Source organism: Falco naumanni, chromosome 16 (genome assembly GCF_017639655.2).
Source record: "Falco naumanni isolate bFalNau1 chromosome 16, bFalNau1.pat, whole genome shotgun sequence".
In the NCBI taxonomy this organism is placed as follows: Eukaryota; Metazoa; Chordata; class Aves; order Falconiformes; family Falconidae; genus Falco; species Falco naumanni.
The window spans coordinates 6496228-6523767 of NC_054069.1; the positions used below are offsets into that span (position 1 = coordinate 6496228).

The window sequence follows — 27540 nt, forward strand, 5'->3', positions numbered from 1 at the left end:
AAACTGTGGGGTGTGAGGGTTACAGAAGTGATGTCAACAGCTTCTGTCTTGCTGGTTAAATTGCTAAACAAATTATTATGTCAAAACTTAATAGATCATGAAATACCTGTGGTTGTTGCTTACTGCAGCTGCTTCTGCTTGCTGCTGCAGTTGGACCGTTATTGTCTAATAAGCTGTGTGTGGGGGAAACCCCTGCCCTGAAGGGGAAGCCTTGTTTGTTCTGTAGAAGCAAACAAGTAGCAGCCAGCTCCAGACCAGAGGGCTGACTGCATAAGTGAATTCAAAGAGAATAAAAACCGTGCTGTAGACTTTAGCTTTTCACATTGACTATGAGATTTTTAGCTAATGTTTGTCATGTTAAGTAATAGGTTCTCAAACTGCATCTGAGCTTACTTTCAAATGTGATTTGCATGGGCATAATCAGGAGGAGGCAGAGGGCTGTAATCGACTGTTCTCACACTTACGCCTCGGTCCTGCTTCACCACGGCTTTGTCCACATTTCTTCGGTACAAACTCACGTTGGTCACATGTACTTTTGCACAAGATTTTTGCAGTAAAGTTTGTATTAATACAGAGTTGGTAGATCACTCATGCAAAAAGTAAAAAAAATCTTGTACTTCTGATAACTAGAGATAAGTTCAGTTTTAGAAGACTGTTTTAAAGCCTGCTTTTATGTATGAAAATTGCAATATGTGGGGTGTTGATTAAACTTGAGTAAATAAGATGTGAGGAGAGGCTTCTTCATTACCGTAAGTCAGAAGCAGTGTTTCCAATTATCTCTTGTGGCCTTGATGGTAGAACTTGCACTGTAGCAGCTTAATCCCTTTATTGTAATCAGTGGTGGGTTTTTTCTTAGTGAGATAAACATCTCTGTGTATGGGGTGAAGGTGTGAACAATTGATTCAGCAGTTCTGAGAGAATTGAATAGATACACGATTTGTAGAGTTATAATAATCCAAGTGGTTTTCAGTGTTGATTATTTGATGTATAATGAGGTAACAGCATTAGTGTTGAGGGTATTGACTGATGAACTATCTTGAAACTTGTGCTGCGCATCCCTGAATTCTTGTACAGGTGGGGAAGGAAGGATCCTGGCTGCCTCTGCTCCTTCCCTGCTTGCTTTGTACCTAAACCGGAGGCTGTGGTGGGCAGAGAAGAGGTGCTGTTTCATTGATCAGTGGATACTGGACGTTTCATGTATCTCGGGGTTTGGCTCCTGCGTGTGGGAGGAGGAAAGCGTGTCTCTAAGCTGAAGAGCAGGGCTGGCCTTTGGTGGTGCAGGACCTTTGGTGGTGCTCCCAGGCAGGTGGTACCACAGGGCACCTGAAATATGGTGACATCACAGCAAGCGGGCTGGGCTGGGCAAGTTTCTTGCAGCGGTGGAGATGGTATCTCTGGCTCTTGCTGTGTGATTGTGTAGATACAGTTACTGCAGTTGATGGTATCTATAGCTTCCACTGCCTCAAAGTCAGGAGAAAAGTGTAACTATTGGCTGCTGTCTGCAGAGGCTTCAGAACAGTGGAGAAGCGATAGGTTAGCTAAAAAAAATATTTTTTTTAATGCTAAACAGAGTTATGAGTGATTCTATGTATTGCTTCTGTTCCTGAAAACTCGGAGTCTGAGCTTTTGCAATGAGGTTTGTCTTTTCACCACTTAATGTAGCCAGAAATGCCAGTCGCTCAGGCTAAAGTCTTGTCACTTAGATTACTATGTTGCTTTCACTTCTGAATTAATGAGCCTTTAGTACGAAGGGGAAAAATACACTGCAGTTAAAACAAAAATACAAGACTTCCTTTGGTGTAAAGCCTGAAGACAAATGCAGAGGGCCAAGTTAGAACCAGACCACCGAGTCTTCTTTTGACTACCATTACAACTTTCTGCCTAGGGCTATTTTCTCTTCTAATGCGTTTATTTTTTTTACCAAAAAGTCTTTCTCCAAACTAGTTATTTCAAGGTAGTAAAAACCCAAGTCTTCATTGCCTTTGCTGTTTAGAAACTGGTGTTCATCCTCTATGATATGCACCAACTCTTCAGTTAACACATCCACTTTATCCTCAAGTTCTGAAGGAGACAAGTGAGCGCAGGCTTCCTCTTCAAAGCTAAAAAAAGAGGAATGCTGAAAATCAGTAGGAATGCCACTGTTCATGATATCTGTAGACTCTTCACAAGAGCAAACCAGAAAGACAAATTTCATGGGAACTGAACTTCTCTGCTGCTGAGGAGTGACGGTAGCACACAGACAAGTACCTCATCTTTCTGTGACGTACCCTGGCATCAGATTGGATCTGTTCCTTATGCACCGTGCCTCAATGTGAAAGGTTGTGGAGCTTAGCTTGGTAGTATAAAGTGAGGTCATGATGAAGACATGTCATGATTTGCTTTGTGTCAACCCCCCCAAACAGTTCAGTTGTTGCTGTGTTAGTGCAACAGTTAATTCTTACCATCTCCTCCATCCGCAGCTGCTTGAGGCATGAGGGAAATGCTCTTTTTTCTTCACAAGCATATTTTCATTTTGTGGTTCCTCACTTTTCGTATGGAGCAAGAGGTTGTTCTTCACATGTTATGCAATAAGCACAGACGTGGAGAAAGCAGATCAGTGTTAATTTTAAAAACCCTTTTTATAGACTATTTAATGGACATACATTTCACGGTACTGCTTTTTATGCTGTCTTAACGGATTGCATGAAGCTAAATGCTTTTTCTTGGTATGAGGTTTTTCAGAGGAAAAAGATATCTCTTACATGTGAACACAGTTTTATCTGCTGGATATCTATAGCTGAAGATATAGGAGCCCACTCCAACCCTTACACAGTCTTCAGATGCGTGCTCTTAAGATATTAAAGCAAGCAAAAGGTGTCTTAGCATCGTACTTCAAACAGTGCCTATGGGTCCCACAGAATCACGGAACGGTTGAGGGTGGACAAACCCCTGGAGGTTTTTTTGTCTAATCCCACCAGCTAAGCAGAGCTGCCTAAAGCCCCTTGCCCAGCACCTTGTCCAGATGGCTTCTGAATGTCTCCAAGGAGGAAGGACCCACAACCTCTCTGAGCAACCTGTTCCAGTGCTTACTTGCCCTCACAGGAAAAAAAAGTGTGTTCAGACTGAATATCCTGAGTTTCAGTACCCTGACATTGGGAAGAGTCAAAAAAGCCTGCCTCTGCTGTTTTACACCCCCCTGCAGGTGTTTATATATGCTGATGGGGTTCCCCTGAATGTTCTCTGTTCTAGGTCAAACAGCCCCAGCTCGCTCAGCCTTTCATCATAAGGGAGATGCTCTAGTCCCTTAATCATCTCTGTGGCACTTTGTTGGACTCTCTCCAGTATGTCCATTTCTCTTTTTTTATGGGGGAGTCCAGAACTGAACACAGTACTCCAGGGGTGGCCTCACCAGTGCTGAGTGGAAGGATCACCTCCCTTGACCTTCTGGCAATAGTTTGTCTAATGCTGCCAGGGAGGATACTGCTAATCACCTTTTCAGCAAGGGCATGTTGTTGGCTCGTGTTCAGCTGTGTGTCCACTGGGACCCTTGGATCCTTCCCTATAAACCTACGTTCCGCTGGGTGGCCTCCAGCATCTATTGGTGCGTGGGGTTGTTCCACCTGTGATGCAAAACTTTGGGTTTCCCCTTGCTGAGCTTCATGAGGCTGCTGCCAGCCCATTTCTCCAGCTTGTTGAGGTCCCCCTGGCTGCCAGCAGTCTCAGCTCCACGTTCCAGTGGAGCTGGCTTACGTGCAAATAGCCCAGACTGCTTGTGCTTATCCATATCTCGGAGGATATTTAAGTCTACACCTGTTTCTGGTGGTACAAATGGCCTTTCTCTTCACCAGATCTAGGTTGAGACATGATAGTTTGACCATCATTGTGGTCAATGATGCTTAACGCTAGAGATGGGTGCTGAAATGTGGCTGAACAGGTGTTTTGCTACGTGGGTTATGAACATCTCTTTGTAGAAAGTGCTGTGCTTTTCCAATGCACTAGGAGTACGTGTAAGCTCTGGAGTTTAGATGATGTGTAGAGCTTCTACTGACATCCCACAGGACTCTGACCTCACCCAGCAATGATTTGGAGAGGCAGGTATCTAGGCATCAGTTTAAATTGCCATTTTGAAACAAAGTAAGAAAATGGGATGATGAGCTTTCAGCCAGACCAGGTCTCGTGATCTTTCTGGTTACCTTCTCAGAGGCTTCCGTATCTGTGAGGTTTTTCACTTTCCTCTCAAAAAGTTGGGAGATGGAATGCATTTCCTCCTGGGAGAACGGTTCTTCCTTTAGTAACATCTGACTTATCCCATAAGATTTATCACCCTGGAGAACTGCTGACAGCTGGAGTCTGAGAGAGAACATTTCACTAAGACAAGCCTTTAGTGCCTAGGGGAAAAAAAAAAAAAAAAAAAAGACCTGTTTTGAAAACCTGGAAGTAGTTGAACACAATTCTTTAATAGATAACCACTGAATAGAGATATTAATAAGACGGGGGGAAAGACTGAATCAAACGATAGTAGGGTATCAGGACAGGTTTTCACTTTTGGAAGCCTGTTTCATCTGAAAAAATAACTTCGTTGCTCTGTGGGGATTTGATAGACTATAAATACACCGCGTGATGTGATTAATATGTAGCTGTTAAAGACCGGATCAGGATGAGGACATGGTGCCGTGCCTGAGCGGGATCCTGCTTGGGATATTTGGGTTATGTCAGTTCCTGGACAGTGCTGGCAGTCCTTACCGCTCGCGAGAACCATCATCATTGATGAAGGGAATTCACAGCAGGGGACTGAAGCCACCGTGTGTGCACTGGGAATACCTTTGGGGAAAAGGTGATGATAACGGGTACCCCCTGCCACAGAAAATGTGCTTTCCTGAAGGCTGGGACGGAAAAGGTCACATCACGTCGAGGTCTTATGGGAAGAACCCTGCAGTTCTGCTGTTCTTTCTCAACAAACCTGGGTCTGCTGTAATTCTGTTCCCTGAGTCAGGGCTGCAGTTATGATGGGGCGCGCTCTGTTTGATTCTCTCAGGTACTGGCCGACTGATGGTTGGAACATAAGTGTCTGGGTTCACCTCCTTAGCTGTCAGTGGGACAAACGGCTATTTCTGAGCTCGTGTTTGCATGCAGGCAGGATGCCAATACGTGGTAAGGAGGATTTTTCTGCTGCCTTGATGCCCTCACCTAAGGTGAAGCATGTTTTTTGAATGCTGCCTGTGAATCTTTCTGTGAACAGCCACTGTGTAACTGTAACAGCAGCTCAGGTAATCGTTCACTATCTTATCTCATCTCTCCTTTTGATTTCATTACTGGCAGTTGCAGAAAGGTGTTAACCCCCCCACTTTCACCATGGTGAATTTTCACACACGTGGTTGCTATGACGTAATTACATTTGGAACATACTGATGTACCTGATAAAAAAGCCTCAGGAAGAGTGGGCTGGTGTCGTGGCTGAAGTCAGCAGCAGTGATGTGAGCGGAACAGCGCACGAGGAGGAGGAGGAAACTTCCTACAGACCTCAGGCAATCCCTTCTAATGAATAGTTTGTTCTTTGAGTTCTGGGAAAGAAGGAATATCCAGAGCTGAGGGCACAGCAGTAGTCAGCCCAGCTCATGCAACTCTTCCAGTGTTTTTTCTCAATTTTAGGGAAGCTGAGAGATTCAACTTAGAGTGCTGGGAATATCCATATACACAAGACAGCAGTGTTGTCTTAAGGCTTCATTTAATGCTCTATGATGCGAATCTAAAGAATCCTTGCATACTCTGATTTTAGACAGTTTTATATTTATATATTGTGAACTTTATAAAACATCCCCAAATTTTAGAAATAAATAGTACTAAATAGTCAGATTCTGTAATTCAATTATAGTAAGTAAAATGCTGAGACACTGCTGACTTCTATAAAGCTGACCTATAGAGAATTTGGTAGAAATGGAAGTGGTAAGATTTGGACGTGAGAAACTTGGTAGCTAGAGCTGATTTAATAAATGCGCTTTGGTTATGACCCTCACGTCAAACATATATTCAAACTCAGAGTCCTAGAGTGTGCTGTTAAGTTTGTACTCGGATATATCTGGAGCATGCCATTAAAATTTGAGGATTTCATATATCAATACTTTTTCCTAGAAAGCATCAAGCATACTATGACTTAAAAAGTATGAAACATTTTTGCTTTCTACTTCCTAGTCCCAGAACTTCATGGATATGAAAATATTGCATAGTCTGGCTAGATGTGAAGTTGACAAACCTGATAAAAGAAAGAGTTTCTGAAGGCATTGCCTGTGTCATTGTTAAGAGGTAGGCTGGAGGCAACACACAGGTTAATTTCTGGAGCCTGCAAAGAGAGGGGAAAATGTTTCCATAAAAACTGTGTGTGCACATCAGATCTGCAAAGTAAGAGGGATTAATGGGATATAAGTTCATTTAAATGTCAGCTTTGATTTGCAGTGGGTATGCAGAGCCAACAAACGCGACATGAAAATGGAGACTGTTTAAAAACCCCTAGCAAATCACAGTAGTTCATCTTGCCAGTTTTCTAATTAAGTAAATGAAAGTGTACGCCAGCCCTGGAGCTCTGGCTGTAGTTGCCATGATTTTTATTATTATTTATTTGATACTGTTATGAAAGACCCTGGAGAGTTTACCTAGACTAAAGCCATAGTCTGTTAAGAACTGCACAAAGAAAATGAGAGAATCTTTGCTCCAAATTATAAAGGAAATACGTTATATCACATATGATGCACTGTGCAGGGTAAAGCAAGAATTAAGTTATGTGCTCAAGAAAGATGCCACAACAAATATAAGAACTGACCGTGGATCTTGTGGGACAAGTTTGACTTCAAAACAATCCTACACTGTTGTGGAGAAAACGTAAATGGAATTCAGTTCCTGATGTTTGCACACTGGTCAGTCTCTGCTCCATCTTACCTTATGATCAGTAGACGCTTTGCAACCTGTTGGCTGAAGAATTTTTTGGATAACTGTCATCTTTTGGAAGCACTGATTACTGAATATCAGCATCTTAAAAACTTACATCAATGTGAAATCTGAGAAACTGTAGGACAGAGATGCCATACTGGTATATGAGAAACTCTCTTGCAGAAAGGGTTGTAGGATCAATTACTGTTAGTTCTCCTTCTTGAGTCATCAAGGCATCCTGTATACCCTGAGAAGTACTTGCTGTTTCTGCAAGAACAGTAACGTTTCATTAACTAATCGATTTCTATTTCCATTTTGTTTGTCCAAGAGGTAAACACCGCAATACAAGTGTGTAATAAACTGCATTTCTCAGCTCATAATATAACACCAGTGTTCAACATAAAACGAAGCCCTTCTGATGCATTAGGAATTCTCTTAAGAGAGTCATGAAGTGCTCGATACCTTTAGGCAACGCCCAAAACTTCACTCTTCCTAGTGAAATTCCCAATAACTATGGCCTAGAAAGGTGACATCAGTTAGGTGTGCCCAGACCTGATCAGCAGCAAGGTCGGGGTGATTCTGTGTTCTGAGTCTTCTTCACTGGTAGAGCACCTCCTCCAAAGAGAAGAGTAACTTTACAATGTCTGTCCAGCAAAATCTTATCACAATAAACACAACCGACCAGCTACCTGAATGATGAACCAGAAACCTCCAAATTATACTCAGGTTCTGACTTTCGTGTAAGAACACAGGTGGGATTTACCTGTGTCCAGCTTTTGGCTTTCCAGGAGTCCAGCTGCCACTGCATGACTTCGGAGCTCATCATTCACGTCTTTCAGAAGATCAAGAAAAAAAGATGATTTTATACACTTAATTTTATCACCACCTGTGTAAACAAATATGGAAAGATTGCTTTCCTAAACAATTCATCTCTTACCTTATTTCTTTTAGCAAACATTTCACACCTTGGAATTATGTAAAGTGAAACAGGTGAATAGTTTTTCCATTTGGAGCATGACACTGAAGTCTGGACAAAGGTGTTAATGTTGCAGAGAAAATATCTTTCTCTCTCTCCAAAACTCCTTACGTTATCCAATTCACTAATTTACTCATTTTTCATATATCCCAAATATTACGTGGAGGTCTGTTTAAACACGAAGAATGGAGTGTTCAATTGAAACAAAACCCCCCAAGTCCAAACACTTCACTCCCATCGTTCTTGTCTGGACTGCTCACAGAATACCCCTTGCAATTTTTCTTAACAAAGTTGTCTTTGTCACTGACGCATTTTTATTGATGAGAAAAAAATTTCTGTCTGCCCTTAACTCTACAAAGAGTGACTTTATAGCAAAGTGTCAAATTCCAAGTGAGGATTAGTAGGATTTTTCCAGCTAATGAATACTGCATTTACCGGGTTAAGTGCTCTAAGCCCACTATTTCATTTATTATAAGAACCTACATCATTGCTAACTCACAGCTGTAGGCAAGCTAGGTATGCCGATATCGCAAGTGGCTCATGTATTTTGTTGTTAAGCAGACAAAAAGGAGGTAGTTGGCAGGAAAAGGAGCCTCTTGTGAGATCATTTTGTGCAGCTCTGTTTGTGGGGCAGTAGTCAATGAAGTGACTTAAGGTTTTTACCACACGGAGAAGGTGTTGTGAACTGTGGGTTCAGAAGAATGATCCTGGAGGCCATCAGGTGTTCTGCCTGCTTCAGCACCTTGATACCTGTGAGAACAGGTTATACTAGTTAATGACTGCAAATAATTCCAGAGAGGTTTGTGTTCATTTATCTCATTGTTCTAGAAGATAACCTTGACTTTTCTATATAGTATTTGAGCTACATAGCCTATGACATCAGTTTAAAAATCAGCTGTTAGGAATAGAAGTTGTACTTTTTGACTAAATGTCTGACATTTGGAAGAAGCTTAAAAACATAGAAGTGTGTTGGAATCACTCCTAGGGGCTAGATAAGGAAATCTTCCTCTGGCATTCTGATAATTGCATGACTCTCACACCCTTCGCTGTTCAGGAAGATCTGGGAATGGAGAAGACAGCCACAAGGCCAACCAGCCTGCTTGATGCATTTTGTGTGTACTCTTTGCTGCATGAAGTTATTTTTCATCTGTCTCAGAGAGCATTGTTTCAAACTGAAATTTTTTTTGGCCTTATTTCTTTGTGTTTAGTTGAATTCTGGGACTGTCCCACTTCATCAAGCTAATGAGTCAATAAACAGCTGTTTACTTCATAAAGAAGGTGCTGGAAAAGACTCTGAAACATGAAGCAATTGATTGTATGTGATAGTTCACCTGATCCTTATGAAACCTTTTCTATATAGAAGAGGAAATTCTGCTTCTTATCAAGGAGCTGCTGATGTTTCGAGAAAACCCCTACAGAGCTGCTAACCCTGAGGATGGACCAAGCTCAGCTCTGCAGATGCATAAACATCACCTAGGTAAGACATTGAGTTTTATTCAAGTCCTAGAAAAGGCAAGCAGCCACATAAGTATCCAGTTTTACTTCTGAATTTTGGAAATATCCTTTACCTGACAGGGTGAAAAACTGTTGTTTTCTGAGCTGAAACATGCTCTTTTAACTTAAAATCTTCCTACTTGTTTGCTCAATTTCTGGGAGTGCGTAGGTGTTCTCCTGCTGATGGTTAGTTTGGAGAATGAGACCGACACTTTCTTCTTCAGAATTGCATCATTCTTCCTCATCTTGTACTCTGTAGTCTGAGTTCCATACTATCTTTTCCCTGTTCTTTCTATTTCCAAAGCATTAATGTCCCCCAGGCAATGTATCAGTATTGAAAAAGAACCTTAGGTCGCTTGAGTTTCCTATGACAAACCAGACTTACTCTTAGCCAAGAATGATAGGAGCTGCTCATCTGCCTGATGATGTCTCCCTGGAACCCAGAGGGAATTGGTGATGGATGTCGGAGGACTGTTGTTTGGCTGCATCGCTTTTTCTTTTTTTTTTTCTTCTTCTGGTCTCATTCTCAATTTCTGCAAATCTGGATAAAAATCTTTTCCTACAAAAGCTTTTGTTTCACTGCATTCTTTCATCGAGTTCTGCAAGGAAAAGTAAGGAGATGCAAAAGTAAGTAAAATAAAATGCACAATGGAAATTTCATATTTGGTTCTACGTTACCTTTTCTTTATCCCCCCCCCCGCCTTGCATAAACATAGGGTCTGTATTTTAGACACTTCCGCTCCTTCACATTACTCAATTGCCAGGAAAAAATATTAAGCAGCGAGTATAGAGACCTTCAGTAAAACTTTCTGGCAGTACATGTTTCTGTAGGACAGACACCAGCTGCTGAGCGTGCTTTCTGCTGTTAAACTTCTCAGACTCTGTCATGATTAGCACGCCGTACTAGATACAGCATTTCTGGAGTACCAGTCCTTGCAATCTTCTGGTAAGTCTGAGAATCAGAAAACAGCAAAAAAGCCCCCCAAAGCACCCAAAAAAAAGGCTCCAGAAAAACTGGAGGGGAGTTGTGTGAGGGGAGGTGGTCACACAGTACCCTATCATGCTGCTCGGTGTGTTCTGTAGAACCAGATCCTGCGGGCTTCATCCTGCTCTTTGGTTCTCTACAGAGCAGATGATCCTGCAGCTTTTCTCTTTCATCTGATATTTGCCATATGTGAGATTCTTTGAGGTCCAGATGCTCCTCTTGGCAAGTCTGCCAGAGGTCTTTCCTTTTATCGGGTGTTTCTTCTGTTTTCAAGGTGGCATTTTTGGTCTGTAAAGAAGCAAGCTCCGGTAAGCTTTTTTCCTTTGTTCCCTGGTATTTTCACTTGGGGGATAGGCTACCTGTGAAAGTTCTGCTTCTCCTATCCCTTCCCAGCTTCTTCAAGTATTGCATTCCTAACCTCTGCATTCAACCATTTTCTTTGTATATCTGTTGTGAATCTCAGTACAGGACACAACCCACACAATATAGCTGCAGTCACAGTCTCATTAGCATTACACTATTAATCTTATATACTGAGCATATGATGCAGCCTGTTCAATTAGAAAACTTTCAGGATTCAGCTGTTTTCTAACCTGCAATGGATCAAAATTACTTGAAATATTCTTCCTTGCTCTTTTATTTTCCAGGAAGAGTTTCAGCTGTTCCTCCAGGCTTCTCATCTTCTGCTCTCTGAATTTTTTCACTTCGTTGGCTATGATGTTGGCTTCATCCACAAACTACAGATTGCACATAAGAACAAAAACCAAAACAACAAACCACAAGATCCTGGTATTGCTCTGGAAAGAGTGATACTTTGAGATCAAAGTCATTTGCACAGTAACAATAGCAGTGCAAATTATTGAGGATTTTCTGATTAAAACTACTAGGTTTTATAAATATAAAAATATATTTTTAGTTTTACCTTTTCCTGGATGCAGCCTTTTAGGCTTCTGACTATTTCCTTAAACTGCGCCTCTCTCAGTTGCAATAGCCTTACAGTTTGTATAAATTCCAGCACTAAGGGTATGTACTCTGTGTTGTCCTTCAGGAGATGTGAAATGTCCGTGGTGTCGTTATCAACTGATAACTCCTGAAAGATAAAATGGTCATGTGAAACATGACATGAAAGGTGTGAACCTTCAGTGGTTATCTTACTTTTCATGCAATACACTGAGAACAGATTTAAGGGTCAGTCTTTGAAAATGCCATCGGAGGCAGTGGAAGCCAGGTAACGGCAGTTTGCAGTCCTATACACCCTTTATTGTTGGTGTTTATAGAGGCGCAAATAACAAAGCCACAACTACAAAAAATATAAATTTAAGATTCTCAAAGAAGCCTTAAGTAAATCTACATTAAGAAATGGATCTGAAGTGTTTTTAGTAGCTGAGCCCAGGATATTTGCAATTCTTTTTGGCATTAAAAAGATATACAGAATAATATACTGTAATCTGGAGTTGTTTGTAAACATTATAGTTTTGTAACAACACACTGGAGGAATTTCAGATTCTAAACCAAACTACTGAGAGTATTTTACTTCTACAACAAGCTGTTCCAGGCTTGCACTCTCCTTTTGGGACCTCAAGGCAATCTTCTTGAGCTTGTGGCAATCTTGTAGTGTGATGACTGTTTGCCGCAGGTGTCTCTGGGATAGGATGAAATACGCCACAAGATTCCCTAATTCGTCTTCTTTGGTCTCCTGGATCACTTGCATTTCTTTGGCTTGCATCTGGGAAGAAAACATTACAAAGCCTTACAGATTGCTTGCAGGCTTGTGAAGCTGTGGAAATGTTCCAGTTCCCACTGCAGGTTTGAAAATGAATTCAGAGAGGAAAAACCGAACCACCCTGAAGAACAAGGGAATCCATCAATTTAAAAAGGGACTTTTAAAAGTTTCCTTTGACAGCACGAGTCAAATAGTTGTGAACCACAGAAAACAGAACCTAAAATAACACAGGTAGAGATTTTACTAGTCTTGTCCCTCTGCATGGCTATTAGAAAACGACAACACTGATGTACCTTTTCTTCTGTCTGTGTTTGAAGTTCCAGTCTAAATTGTGCCTGCATGTTCCTCAGCTCAGCTTCTGACTCTTCCTTTAAACCTTTAAGCAAATCCCCCTCCTGATGGTGCTCCTGGAGAAAAGCCACCGCTCTTGCCACTTGCTCTTTCTCTCTGGTCTGAGCCACCTCTTGGGCTACTTCTTCGCCGTTGTTTTTGTAGTCAAAACTGTTCAGGATCCTGGTCACACCTTCTGGGCAAGTCAGAATCTGAAGCAGTAAGCACAGGGACGTGAGCAAATGCATTTTGTGTATGGAAATGAACTGGTCTCCAGCATCGGGTTTGTAATGGGCATAACTGGCAGGGCTTTTGGTAGCGGGGCTCTGCGGGGCTGGCTTGTGGAGGGGAAGGTGGTGGAACTGCACTTCGTGGTGTAGCCACAGCCTGTGTGCCCTGTGCATCCCGTGGGATGGCAGGCAGGGTGGCACGGCGCTGACAGGCTGGGGGAATTACCGTGAGGCTCATGCAGGGAGGGGTGAGGCATGGAAAGCATGAAATGCCTCTACCTGAAGGTTGCTGTAGAGGTCCAGGACTCTGTACAGACACGCTTGCCTCAGAGCTTCCAGCTTTACTATCTTCACTGCTGAAACCTGCAGTATCTGAGCTAGGGAGTCTGGTGAATGCTCGACTTTCCAAGAATGTGGTTTCTATTGAGCAAAAGAGAATAAAGGGTAGGGATTTTCTACACCAACAAATAGCACTGTCATCACCAGGACTAGTGAAGTCTGATTTCCTACGGAATTGTGATGGGAAGAGTGAGTCAGTTTGGACTAGTCTTTTCTCTAAGGTTCTAGAAGCTCCAAGGGAAGCTTCTCCTGCCTAGTAAAGCATGGAATTACACTGCACCTTTTCCTGAGGGCTTTGTAAAGTCTGTATTTCTACCTGTCTGTTTTCATAACATTTGTAATTGCTTTATTTTCCAAGTCCTCTATGCCCCTGTTAAAAGTCAGGTGAAATCAGGAAATGGTTTAAAAACTTTGGCATTAGCTTAATGAGAGCTCGGCAGATACCTGCTCCCAGAAGAGATTTCTGTATTCTGACTGTAGGGTGACTCTCTGCCATGTTAAAAGCACCCTGTGTGGGCAAGGTTATCTCAAAGGTGGAATTTACCAGAAGTATTTTCTATATAAAATACATAAAATATATATAATAATATAAATACATAAAAAATAGATTATACATATCTATAAAATAACAGAAGTACTTTCTAGAAGTTGCCCAAATGTCTTTTAAGCTTTCTCTAAGGGGGTTTTCCCATCAGACTGCAGCATGAGGTCGGTGGGGATGTGGAGCCAGAAGGTCCCACCACTGGTGGGCAGCCGGATTGCAGCAAGGGCAGTGCGTCCTGCTAAAGGAAGGAGTGTAAAGGAGATAGTAAGTCAAAATATTTTTGAGGAAAAACTATTAGAAAAGGGAGCTTTTCTATTTTCAAAGCCTTAGTGGTTGTCTTTTAGTGTTACTCTCCTAGCAAAGCCCCGGATATGCTAGAGGAGAACCAGCTTGTTGTAGATTATTGTAGATTCATGCTATGTAATAAAATCCTAAGGTTCCGGAGGATACAATGAGGACCATTAAAACACTGTAATCCGATAGACAAGTTTGTGAAGAGAAAAGAAAAACTAAATTTAAGCACGTGAACAAAATAAATAAACATTGGCAGTAAACACATTAAGCAGGCTTTTCTTTTTTGAATATTTTTTTTTAGAAAGCTTCACACTGATAATATCAATTACTATTTTTTCTTGTGTAATGATGATTTAAAACTTAGAGTTGTTTTTCTTTGATAAAGAAAGTGCTTTGCCACCTGTACTGAGGTGGTAAAATATATAGGGGGACCTGGAACATTTAAGTTATGCCTGTCGCTGCTCTGATCATACAACCACCCATGGAATGCCTACAGCTAGCATGTGTGTTTGTATCACCCAGTGAAAATGATGTTAATTCTTGCAAAGCAGCAAGGTGACAATAGCAGGAACAGCATAAAGAAAGTGCCTTAGACTCACTTGCTGTTCAGTGAAGTTAGAATCTGCGATTGGTAAGCCAAGAAGACAGATTGACAGCCGATAGGGAATTTCTTCCAGAAAACATAGGGTCTGTTTGGGCACTGTTAAGTCTGGGCTGAGACCTGAATGCTTGATTTCTTCCAGTTGTTTCTGACGGAGGGCTTGCTCAGAGTGGTGGTGGTGGTCTGACAGTTCTTTCAGAAGTGAATCCTTTGTGCCAGTTTCTTCTGTTCCTTTAGTGGCTTTCATCTCCTGAAACTATAGACATCCCAACTGAAACATCTTCATCATCAGGAGCATCAAGGGAATGAGAATTGAGTCATACTGAGCCCAAGATCTAAAAATCATAGCCAGAAACTGGACATCCGTGTTCATTTAAGTAACGTAAGTAGCCTGATTTACTGTGGGATTAAGTACCCAAGAGTTACCAAAAATAAGGCCACTGCTTCTTGTGCCTTGGCATTGGGAAAGGAAAGCTGATTTAGTTTCTGTTTTGCTTTGCAGTAGTCAGAGGAGAAGATTTCTTTCTTCTTTTATAAATTCCTTTTTGCTTCAATTTCCTTTTCTGAAGTGATGTGGGGAAATTGAAAGGAATTCAGAAAGGAAATGGAAACCTTTCTTTTCCTGTGTATCAGCTGAGAACTCTAAGCTGACACAGTACCAGCCTTACCCAGTTTCCTTTGTGGTATTCCTTTTCCTTAGCCTTGGATGATTCATAAAAGGAAAAGACAGTGTTTATTTCTTCTGTCAGTAAGGACAGTTCCAGATGTGCCCGCTCACAAGCATGCTTCTCAAAGAAAAACCTGCAACCAGATATGCATGAGACAGGACTGAAGACAGATCATTACTTTTTACACAGTCATTACTAGGAGGAAATTGCCACATTCATGCACACATTGCCTGGAGAACAAGCATTAGGCTGCAACAGGTGTCTTCTGTTGAGCCACACACAAAACCCAAATATGAGCCTTCTTGGGGAGAAAACCTTCCAAAGTTGCAAAGAATATATTTTTGTAAGTAAAAATGCAGAGGCAATTCAACAAAGCAGAACAAGGATTTCTCACCTGGTCCGGATTTGCTGTTGTAGGTGGCTGATCCTTTCTGCATGTGAGGTGGGCAGAGCAGGTGATGCTGTGGCAGCTGAAGCAGTTTCCTGACTTGCTTCAGCCTTTGGTGCCTCTGAATGAGCAGCAGATGTTTTCAAAGTGCTCCTTGATGAGTAGCCTGTAGAAGAAACATGAGAGAATATATTTACTGCTGAATCATTATATTTCTGGTACGGTCCAACCCCACTACAAGCTTCTAAGATGATTTTTTTTTTTTCCCCTGAAGTCTACAGTATTCAGTAGTTAAAGTCGCCATGTTCCTGGCTGGAAGAAAATCAAATGACCATCCAAAAAGCCATTTATCCACCCATTCTAATTACATTTCCACAGAAGTGTTGTATATTTTTAACAAAATAGTGTGTTTTATCAATAATTCCTTGGGAGTCATCTTGACCTGGATAGGAGAATACTAAAAGTCTGTTTATATTGTTTATTGGGAAAGGAAACTTGGTTTATACCACTTGTTCAACTGCAAATAAACTTCAACAGCAGATAAATTTAAACTCTATAGAATCTTCTGGCTGCTTAACCAGAAAGTCATTTCCAGCATAGAATCTGTCCCAAGCATAAATGTAGATAGAAAAGACCATAAGGGCACACCCGTCAATTCAGTTTTGCTGCAGACAGATAAATCAAGAGGTGCCTGCAGCTGATGTAGGAATTCTACAGGGGATTATTTTAGAGGAAAAGAAGTTGAAAGTGCACATCTCTCTACTTCTCTACTCTAGTTCAATTATTTTTTTGTTGCTAATCACCAATGCTAGTCTATGGAGTTAAAACAAAACTGATGATTTCTTCCATCTTCTTGTACTGGAAATAATATTTATTTAGATATATATATATATGTATGTATATAAAATCATAATCCCACGCTTAGTTATGCTGGAAATAATCAAGTTGCAATAAAATAAAATACTGTTACTGAAATGAAAAGCTGTATTGCCTCAAAAAAATAAGTATGGCTATTTAATTCTGTATGTATTGATTATTTTAATGCACTCCTGTTGTTTAAATAGCCACTAAGTAGTTCTGAAGTGCTGACAAATCTGCAGGCTTCCCAAAAGAGCTAAAATCACCGATGTTTTCCAAAGGCACCAGAGGTAATAGAAAAGTGGCAAGTGCAGTAGATGCATTGTGAAAACCCTGTTGCTTAATTCCTGACTGCCTGAAGTACCTGACAGCAGTGCAGGGCTGCACGCTTAGCACCAAATAAACAATTTCCACTGCGCGTGTTTCCTCCGGCAGCGTGCATGCTCGACTTGCCGTGCAGACCGCAGCCTTCTGAGCGCCTTGAGTCATTACTAGGGCTGCTACTAATGAAGACATTCTGTATGAAAAGATCTTTGAAATACTATTGAGCCAAACTCCAGCTGTACGGGTAGTTGCCCTAGCAAAGGCTGTGCCTGTGCAGAATGTATTTTTTTTGCAAATAATACTTCTGCTGGGACATCATCAAAGGAGCTTTCTTGTACATGCCACTATGCTTTTTGTTTCTATGGCTGCAGAGGAGAGTGCTTGATAATGATAATACCTGTACATTTTGCATACTACAATTTCTTCAGCAGTTCCATACGGCAGACAGACCTGCAGGGAGCTAAAACTCTGGTCACAATGCAATTTACAATTTTAATATTCTCAGCAGGGGAGCTAAAAGCTTTGCTATTGATTTTTAGGGGTTGACTGCATTTTCTGCATTCAAACCGAGGTTAGCTTTTCCGTTCTGCAGAGGCTGAAAACATGGAACTAGTTCAGGTGCATAAACACAAGGCATTTTTTCATTTCCGAAGATTAAAGCATCCATCTTAAGTTTCCCAGGTAAACCAGCTCAACACTGATCTATAGAAAATGCAAGAAATCAAATTCTGTGCCACCCTTTTCTCAGTCTTCCCTTTGACTTTTAACTGCCTTTCAGCTTAGAACAATTTAGTCTAATGAAGTTGCATTTATACTTATAGGAACACTCTAAATGCGGAGAAAGATATTAATTGTATTTAAAAATATACATTAAGTTTTGTGAGGCCTGGCAAGAGAGACTTTGAGCCTCACAAAGGGCTGATTCCACCCTTCAGCAAAGTTTACACAAAGGGTTTGCTCGTCAAGTCCCAGGAGATCTTTAATTCTTACAAAATGGAACTGAAGTCTAATTGCAGCCATCAGATGGGAGATTTTCTTTGCAGATTTTCAAAGTTGAAAGGTTCCAATGGCATGTTTTTCAAGGCCAGAATAAAATAAGGTAACTGGCAGTACCTTTATCTTCTGTCTTACCTGAAGTCTCAGGTGATACACTACCACTTCTGCCCTTTTCCTCCAGCATCTGAACCATGGATTTGAGTAGCGGGATCAGGTTTTGTTGGATTACACCCTTGCATATATTATGTGTGATCCTGCTAATGCCATAAAATCTGCTTGTCTCGTAGTTTTCAAAACACTGTTGTGACCCAGAGAAAAGCATCTGAAACAGCACAAAGCAGACAAAGGTCATTTCATGCTTTAAAAAAAAAAAAAATCATGGAAAAAAAATCATCCTGACATTCTTTGCCTTCTGATGAAAACCGTACGTGGTCAGTTCATAGCCGTCCTACACATAGAGTCCAGGGACTCAGTAAGATGCTACAACACTTCACCCCAGCAGCTTAAAAGCCTTTTGCAATGGTTATGGTCCCGCAGCTCTCAGCTCCCAGGATTTTCCAAATCCTTCAAGCTGATGTACAAGTTGTAAGATATGAACTGAATCATTTGTATCTCCAGAATCCATTTGTCAGTGCCATACGTGGGATAAAATGCTTTCTGTTCAATATTGTGGTCTAATAATCATATCTCATTTGAAATTTAGTTAATAGTGATGGTCTCATGGGAATGGGAGAGTGGAAGAGGAGGACAGAGAGACCTCCCAGGGAACTTTAAAGGAAGGACTCTGAAGGAAGGGGAAGAGGATTAAGGAAGTGCATTGATTTTAATCTTTTTATTGGTAGTGGTCCAAAATGGAGTGTGGAAACGAGTTAATGAAAGAGTAAGGATCAGATCCTGAGACCATTGAATGGAAAGATTCACTGGCTCTCCTGTCAAAAGAATTTGGGTCTACAAATTCTTACAGGCTCTTGAGACATTCCAGGTTATGGGGTCTGAAATGTCCCTTTTAAGGGGGGGGATTTGTGATCCTCTGTACTCAAGCATTTTTTGAAAATCATTTTGCATCCAGAAAAGAATGTTCACAGGAGTTGTGGATTGTCTAATACCTTGCTTCTTTCCCAGGAAGTACAAAACTTCAGGTGTCCAGCTGTTTAAAATTTCTCTGCAAACAGACAGACTGACAGCTTGGCAGCTGGACCAGGTGTTTGTTTTGAGTCCCTTCCAAATAAGTATGCAATGTTATTCTATTCCATTCTATTCTGTTCTGTTCTGTTCTATTCATTTCTATTAATATTTTCTAACCCCGCTGTCGAAAAACTGCCCTTTGAAGTGAAATTCGATTGAATTTCCAAGTGTCAAGGTCTTTGATATGTACTTTATAAACCAGCTTTTGCAATACTCATTTAAGTTTTTTGTTATTTTACCGGGCTCTGATTTCTTGCAGCAGTGTTTTTGGATGGATATTCCCAGAATGTAGCAACTGCCGATGCTTTTGTTAGAAGTAAGTAACATGTTTGCTTTTTATTTGCCCTAAGGTGAAACCGGTACCTTTGCTTGCTGTATTTGGATATTTGACCAGTCCCTCAAATATTCCAGTTTGGTGTATGCGGTCTCCACACTAGCTTGTTGTTTCAGTATGTGTTCCTGAGACTCAGAGGCTAGGGAAAGTATGACCTGGAAGAAATAAAACAAGATATAAACCTGCTTCAAGTGAATTGCAAATTCTGGCTTTCATTTGCTTTCTCACACCTAATCTGGCAAGTCACTAGCTACAAAGAGCACTCGTGTCTGGGTAGCCCTTAAAGAACAGTCATGGAAACTGCAGATGATGTGAAGAAGGGCCAGCAAAAAAACTTCCTGGCAGTATATTTCAAGGAAGTCTATTTGACATCTGATCAGTCAGCAGAAAGGTTTGTGTTTACTTCAGCTGGTATTGCTTGGACAGGAACAGCTGTGCTCTCCGTAGTGCTATGTAACCCTTATGGGGAGAAGCACGGATGATGTTTTTAAGAGCTGAACATGGATTTACCTGCATGGGAGTCTTTTAAGTCTTTAGATGTTTCTTAGCATTCCCTGCAAGAAGGAAGAATGTAGGAAGATAAATTCAGCTATGCAAATACCCTATCTGGCTTGCACCTGCACCAAGCCCCACAGGGAGCATGCACTGCTTTTTGGCAGTGGTGCTTCTTGATCTCCTAGATCTGATCCAGCTTTAACAGCTGTGATTTTATGTGGTAAGTTGTCATTTATCCTCTGTCATGGACTCCTTGGCTCCTGACATAAGGAAAACCTTCTCCACTCAGGGGAATAAAGGATAGCATAGCATTTTTGTCAGGTCTTCTCTCTAACTCCAAAGTCCAGCCTGTGCCCACTCCTAGCTCAGCCACTGCAGTCCTACAATTCCATTGGATTTCTTTCCTTAATGAAATCCAGCTTCAGTGACACAATTCAACGAGACACTGCTGACGCCAAAAGTCATTCAGCATTTCTTTTTGTTGCTGTTGTCCATGTCTGTCCATGTCTGTCTTTCCACTTTCTTTTTTCTTTTGTCTCGTTTATGTCTTTCTTTCTGATTGGGATTGAGAGGCAGCTAGGTGGGAAAGGAGAAACTCTATTAATAGCACTTCCTGGAACTGGAAATATCACAGTATGTTGGCTTCAGAGCCTTCGTTTTACAGTGCCTCTCTACGGTAAACCAGAGTGTTCTGTGGACTGAGACCGGGGACGTCCAGCCTGACCCAGCAGTGCTCTCACCTTTCTGAGCTTCAGGTTTGTCACTGTCTCGGTACTTGAGAGGTGCCTCCTTTGCTTTTCGCTCTCTACCAGCTGCATGTATATCCGTTCTTCTTCTAGTTGCATCTTTTCAGTGAACTCCATCAGCTTCTCCAGTGCCTTTCTGATCTCCAGCAGAACCTGTATTTCCTGTTCTTTTTCACCTCTGTCAGCTAGAAACAGCAAATATTAGCGGTAGCACCCGTCCGACAATCTCCTGGACGTTCACAGGGCGAATCTGAAGCAATATGCATTCTCAACATGCTTCTCCACATCTACACTCTTAATCTTTTAGAACAGCCCAATTTTCAGCTCCTACCCCTGTATTGGCTTGCCTCAGGAAGACAGAAGTAGTTTGTAAGGCTTAAGCTAACCTGTCAGAGGGAGCAAACCACAGAAGATGATGTACAACCCTGCCTCCCTCACTTCTGGTTGTAGCTACTCTTTTGTACCTTTGAATAGCCAGGATAGTTCGGTGGCCAGCTGGCTACTAAAATATTTTGAGGCTCGTCTCTCAGCTTCCTGCAGAGAGGAACTTTTAAGAAAACGGCACATTTCACCAATGTCTTTCACTTTTCCCTTGTATTTTATCTGTAAGACAAGGAAGAGGAGAAGCAGTTTATAGGTAATATTGCAAACTTGTCAGATAGTGACCTGTTGTGATACTCTTTCCCCTGACAGGTGAGAACAAGAGGTTGTCTAATTTAGTTACTGCTTCTTCCTAGACTCTTAATTATTCTGACTGTGTAGAAACTGATTGCAAATCCCCTGCTTCTGATAGCACTGTGAGTTGTGTGGTCCTCGCTGTGCACAGGCACAGGCTGAATTCGAACTGCTGGCTATTCTGTTAGGACACCTGGCACCAGGCACTTGTGCTGGTGACAGTTGCACTGAAGTAGGAACGTCTCCACTTACATTGGTTTGCACCACACTGGGGATGGAAGTGTCTTGGATTCAAAACTCCACCATCCAGGGTGCAGCATCAATGATATTTGAATTTGATAATGTGAACAAGACTTTCTTAAGGAATTTGTAAAGAACTTTCCTGAAGCCAGCTGCAAAAAGAACACACCATACCTTGTGTGCCTTTCCCTCTTTCGCATCATCAAGGATGTGAAGAAATAGAGCATTCAGCTGTTTAAGCAGCCCTTCTTCCTTTTTTCTTCTGCAATACCAGTACATATGCCTTGATTTTATTTCCTTTTCTAGAAAGTCCAGCTGAAAAGCAGTGACAGACAGAATAGTTCAGATTTGCAGGAAGCTGAAACAAGATTATAAACTTCATTGAAGCTAGAGATGAAATCTCTATTCAATGCTTTTGACAGCATATATCCAACTTTGCTGCCACAGGGGATAAATGCTTTGCAATCCTAAGTTTGTGTGTGCTATAATTCATTTCTGAATGCAATGTGTATTTTGGGGTAGGGGAAGGATATGAGACAGAAGGTACAAAGACCAGCAGAAGGAGGTACAGACAGAAGGGAGAGAAAAGGCAGATAATGAAAAAAGGAGAGGTCAATAAAATGAGGAAAAAAAGATAATGGAAAGAGGAGATGTAAGTAAAATTACATCTATATATTTCAGTTCATCTTGCACTATAAGAAATTACTACTTGTGGGGCATAGAAAGAAGTGAAATTTCCTCTAAGTAATGGAAAAGCATCAGCAAAGGATTTCCCACAGACAGCAAACCTGTAGGTAAAGATGGTTTGTTGGAGCTATAATTACCAGATCTGGATCTGTAGCTCTTCTTGGTAAAGCTCCAAGAGACTGAACAGTAGGAATTACATTGTGTGTCCAGGGGTTGGTTTGAGCCCCTATAACAGGCCCAATTTCACCTGTAATTGGACTTATGGTTCTGGCACCAATAGTGATGGGGACAAGGCCTGTGGATAAAGAAAAATGAAGTATAATGCTTAGAATTTAGATCACGAATTTCAGCTGCAGCCCTAGTGAGCAGCTTGTATGAAAGTTCAAAAGGAAGTGGTGATGATTTCAAATAGCCTAATGAAAAGCAAACTGAATTTTCCTGAGCTATAAATACTGTATGCCAAGTGTTGGTCCAAAGAGCTGCAGACCTTCACCTTCAGGTAGCATTGATTGACAGCCACATCACTGAGAACAACATCAGAACAGTTCTCCTAAAGGGTACGGTAGATTTTTGAAGGGCTGAAAGCCCCAGTGTGATTTAGGCTCAGTCCTAGCTCTCCTTCACCATTATTCTGTTGTTTGTTTTGAATGTCCACAACAACAAAACTGGTATTTTCCATTCGGTGTTGAGATAGACAGAAGCTGATCTGGTTTGGTAGGGTGATTTCCTTGCTCTGAAAACAACGTGCCCTTGTCTCTTTATTGTTTACATTATCCAAACCAATTTCCTGCTCTACCTTTTCCGTTTCTATCTTCCATGGTTCCTGCGAGCGGGGAAGGCTGCCCAGTATCCGAGTCACAGCCTATTCCCAGAACCGGCACCATCAAACCCGACCCACTGGGATCTGGGATTTTCATTCCAAACACGGCAGGGATCCACATCTCTGTGCCAGGATATTTGATCATACCTAGTTTGTTCAAAAAAGATAAGATACATAAACCATGAAATAGTTTTGTGATGAAAAGAACTGCTTTCACTTTCAGAGGCTTACAGTGCTGTTATTTCCGCTACAGCTTCAAGACAATACCTGGCTGAGTTCATTGTAAGATTTGCTAGAGTGGCTGTTTTGACAAAAAGACGTCCTAGAAGTTGGAAGTGCTGCTGTCTTGGCCAAACGCTGTGATGGAAATGGGTGCATTGCTGTAGCCTTCAGTGTAATGACACCTGTTTACTCCTTAAAACAGGCCGGTTGGTTTATACTTACCGAGTTTACCGCCGCTACTCTTGAGATTTGAAGCAATTTCCTTTTTTTTCTCCAGGCTTTGCAAGCAGTGTGTTGCATGATAAAACCTAGTGGTGAAAGACTTCTTCATATCTTCTACTGAAGCCTTCAGTGCTGCTAATCTGTCTGCTACTAGACGGGTATCTTCCAAAATTGATGCTTTAAACTGCTTTAGTGCGTTCACCACGTGGGTTTGTGATTGCAGGCAGTCAGCTTCCAACACGGCTTGGTAACTTCCACCGTGGGGCAGCACCTTGCCTTGCTGGAGGTGAACCCCATGTACCCGGGCGGTTTGCCCACTCAGAGGGTCGGTGAAGGAATCTCCAAGGAGCAGTAGGTTTCCAGAAGGATCCACCAGCCCACCTAGGGGTATAACCTCTCCTGCAGTCAAGGAACGGGAAAGGAGAGACAGAGCATCAGCTGCCACACATCTTTAGAGGTCGGTCCTTCCCAGGCAATGATCTTTTACTTCAATGGAAGCAGAAATAAGTCTAATGGGGGGGGTGTGTGTGTGTAATATTTGGTGTTGTTTATAAAATAATTTGGCTCGTATGTTCTTCAATAAGTGTCCTAATTTCTACTTTAGAAGAAGATTAAGGTCCCACTCCTTTTCTGGGGTCTAGTGTATCTTCTAATATGAGTCATAAAGAATATAGGTATGTGGAAATGCTTTTTAAAAACCTAGAACTTCAGCCCCTCCAAGCCTCCAAAGAATGCATTTCATATTAATTTCAATAGAGCAACTGGTCCTTCTTTAAGAGTCAAATCAACTTGAGTAGTTTGTGTCATGAATGATGTTATGTTATGTATAACATAACATAACAAACATAACATAACATCAATGTATATCATTAACAAGATGTTAATGAATGATGATGTCAGATGCCTGTCACAGTTTCACTAAATAGTTTTACTGGCCTTTAAAATGATAACTTGTCAAATAAAACTATAGAATGAGAAGGATTACTGTCTGTAAAGGCTAAGTTACACAACTGTTCCACGATTGGCTCAACAGGAGAAGGCAGAGGCGTGAGGTGAACATGGAGACGTTTCAGGCTCGCTGGGCTGGGGGCAGGTTGGGTAGCAGTGCGTACCACGCTGATGGAGCCATGAAGAGCATTCACTTACCAGTGCTACTATCCAAACCAGCTCCCAGTATGGGAACAATCTTGCCTCCCTCTGGCTCAGCCATAGGACCCCCAATCTCCAGTGGTGTCAACATGCCAGTAAGGGGGTTAAGGTACGTGCCCCCAACAGTCAGCTTCTGCCCAGTGTGAGGATGGATCGTAACCCCAAGCACCGGAACCTCTATTCCTGTCACTGGATCGAGCATGAGTCCTCCCATGCCAAACATTCTTTCAGGACGCAGGATGGGAAGATTTGTCTTCACAGGTAGCCCAGTGCTGGGACAAACTGGGTAAGGAATGTAGGGAAATATGGGCACTTCAGGCTTAGGACGCTTACCTACATGTAGAACCAGAAGAAATTTAACATGGTTATGTGAACCAATGCTAATGACAAGGAAGCATTAGAGCCCAGAACAGAGACTACGGAGCTTTCAGAGGATGCTGATAGTAAGAGTTTGCTGTCTTTAGGTCTACAATGAAACGAATGAATGTAAGCCCTTTCTGACAATTGTATGGGTTTTTTTAAATTAATTTGTGCTTTTTCCATCCCCTTAAAGTTGCAAGTTTCTCAGCATATAATGGTTTTTATAGTGTAATGAACAGAGTGGCTGGAATCTGTCAGAAATGAGGAATATCTCAACACTTCCTTGTATACGAGGCTTGTAACATCCAATACATCTTGTCCACAGCTAAGTCTTATATTTAGCCGAACAACACTGTTTCCTAGTGCCATGTTAATAAGAAGCTTTCTCAGATTTTCTTTACGTTTTGTAATGTGAGAAGCACATGCGAGTATAGCAAGTTGGGGTTTTTTTGTTTATTTGGTTTGTTTTATTTTAAACAGTACCCCCACTACAACTGTACTCCACAAATAAGCAGTTGGATCAACTGATTATTGCATTGTGGCACTCACCCAAAGCAGAATCCACAGCACAGACCAGCCTAGATCTGATGGGATCATAACTGACGTTACCAGCTATGTGAAGTACCTTTCCAGTCTCGGGATGCAGGAAATGATTGGCAGGTACTGGTCCAGGGCACTGGCTGGCCAGCAGCATGGTGCAGTGCGGGTGCGGCGTCAGCAGCCCAGTGGCAGGATCCACGCAGACAAGGTCAGGTGCTCGGGCAGCGCCGCTGGAGTCTAAAAGGAATTGATGATAGATGGAGAGGGCAGAAGGAGAAACAGCCCGTCGGCCTTGTAGAAGAGGGGTGGGGAGAGGGGTTTGCTAGTTTGTCAGAAATTGTATGCAAAAGGGCAGACGTGGGGTGAGAGTGAAGAAACTGATCTTTCCACTGCCTTTTACAGAGGGTGTCTGTGGGGAAAAGTCTATAGTACGTGGCAATTCTATTATCTCTGTACCATGTCTGCACGAGTTTGATAACAGTGAGGAGTCTGATGTTTCACAAACGTCCTTTCAGGATTTTGGATTTCATTGCTTCAGCCTGCAACATTCATTTAAACATCCAGGGTCAATTTCCTTGTCCTTTTTTAAACTCTGCTCCTTTTTAGAAGGGTGAACGAAAGAGGTGTATTGGTGTCAGGATACCTTTTACATTTTGTCATGCCAAAACATGTGCAAGAATATTAGAAAGCAGACAAACACATAGGAGCAAATTAATTGAACTTCTTGAGACTTGTCTACAGAATAGTTCATTTCCCTGTCTGTTGCTAGGGGATAATTAGCAAGTACTCAGTCAAAGATCTTGAAGAATGCAAATCTGAGAGTCTTCTTAAGACACGATGTAGAAGAGTTCTACTGATGACTTATGACTTTGCTTTTTTAACAACCTCTTAACTCACAAGTTGTTAGTGGAAACTCCTTGAGGACATGGTTTTCTAAATAGTCTCTTTTGACTTTGCTATTAGCTCTTTTGTGACCCAGCTATTTTGTGTGACCTGTATTTTATATATTTTGTAACCTATGCTACACTGGCCTGCCTACGCTTCCTTACACACCAACATAATTTTCAAAAAATTGCTAGAGGTTTTGATTACCCACTAGCTCCTCCTTGGTAAGTATCCTGGTTTTAGCTTTGTCTAGAAGGTGAGCTCCCAGTCCTTCACCCAGCACTCCCCGTGCTTTGAGGCGGTGACTCTCCTTTATTATTATGCTTGACAACTTGCTGCTTGCGGCCTCTATCTGGGCTAACAGGCTGGAATTCAAGAGACAAAGATGATTACTACCATCTGAAGGTAAGATAAAACAATTTAGAGGGAGCAATAAAGGAAGTATTTTGATGGACATGCAAATGATACGTGCACTTTGGCAATTAGAGAGCTTGATGAGTATTTGCTTTGGCTAATGCAATAAAAAAGGCCATGTTTCTGCTTCTCTGTTTTCTTGTTAATTACGCCATTCCGATTCTGCCAGTGGTAAGACCTGTCAGAGCATGGACAGCACACTGGCTAGAACTGGTGTGATATCCCAGAGCCAAATCAGTTGGCAGCACAAGAAAGGACCTCAAAATATTGTCCCCAAGATTACGATGGGAGTCTCCTCAATTTATGCCTGTGTGTGAGATTTTCTAGGCTTGTTTTACATAAACGTGAAATTGATGATCTGCATCATCTGATCTTCTGGATCAAGAATCAGTTTTCAGCTTCCAGATACGTGTACTGCCAACCAGAAACCAAGCCAACTGCTTGCCACAAATGTTTTCTTAGCTAGCAAGAAAAAAGTTGCAGCAAAATTTTGCAGTGTATTTATTACCTTGTATATTCTGGCTGAGACAGTGTTGTTTGGTTTTCTTTACAAGCCACCTTCTTTGTCAGCATCTCTGCCACTCTCAGCACCCCTCGCAAGACAGAATTGAACATGACACAATGCTCTTCCTGACATTTCAGATCATGCTGTAATAGGTGCACCTGTTTGTTCACGCTTTCCTCATATTCAGCAGCCAACTGTTTCCTTTGCTGCATCTCTTCTTCTGCCTAGGTGGGATATAAGATCCAAACACATCTCTTTAGTTGTTTTTTTTTTAACCCAAACTTTTTGTTTTATCCAACTTTTCTACCTTTTATTAAAATGGCAAGGATTAGAAATTTAAAATATTTTTGATGTGTTCATTTGAATTTGAGCATACATATGCTGACAACTGTGATGTACTGAACTACAATT

The 27540-nt window shown here is 41.6% G+C and overlaps 1 protein-coding gene across 1 annotated transcript; it reads right to left on the reverse strand.

The window, feature by feature from the left end:
* Window positions 1-579: 579 nt before the first annotated feature.
* LOC121098403 lies at window positions 580-27331 on the reverse strand. The gene is made up of 30 exons (XM_040616337.1): window positions 27133-27331; window positions 26418-26575; window positions 25335-25562; window positions 24423-24758; window positions 23277-23675; window positions 22809-22979; window positions 22150-22307; window positions 21500-21640; window positions 20875-21013; window positions 20405-20595; window positions 19199-19324; window positions 17786-17972; window positions 15479-15638; window positions 15085-15217; window positions 14415-14672; window positions 12918-13058; window positions 12372-12620; window positions 11890-12081; window positions 11278-11445; window positions 10949-11092; window positions 10425-10643; window positions 9756-9969; window positions 8540-8626; window positions 7664-7786; window positions 7016-7167; window positions 6230-6316; window positions 5394-5540; window positions 4173-4367; window positions 2442-2551; window positions 580-2099 (listed from the first exon to the last, which is right to left on the reverse strand). Exons 1-30 carry the CDS (start codon window positions 27237-27239, stop codon window positions 1868-1870), a joined length of 5352 nt encoding a protein of 1783 aa, XP_040472271.1. The 5' UTR covers window positions 27240-27331; the 3' UTR covers window positions 580-1867.
* Window positions 27332-27540: the final 209 nt, after the last annotated feature.

Excerpts from the sequence above, each read along its gene's own strand:
- LOC121098403 (XM_040616337.1), bottom strand. The coding sequence starts at position 27,239 with ATGTTCAATTCTGTCTTGCGAGGGGTGCTGAGAGTGGCAGAGATGCTG. Across the intron at positions 13,059-14,414 it reads CTAACTTCACTGAACAGCAA|AAACCACATTCTTGGAAAGT; the intron begins GTGAGTCTAAGG and ends TTTGCTCAATAG. Across the intron at positions 12,082-12,371 it reads AAACACAGACAGAAGAAAAG|ATGCAAGCCAAAGAAATGCA; the intron begins GTACATCAGTGT and ends TTTTCTTCCCAG.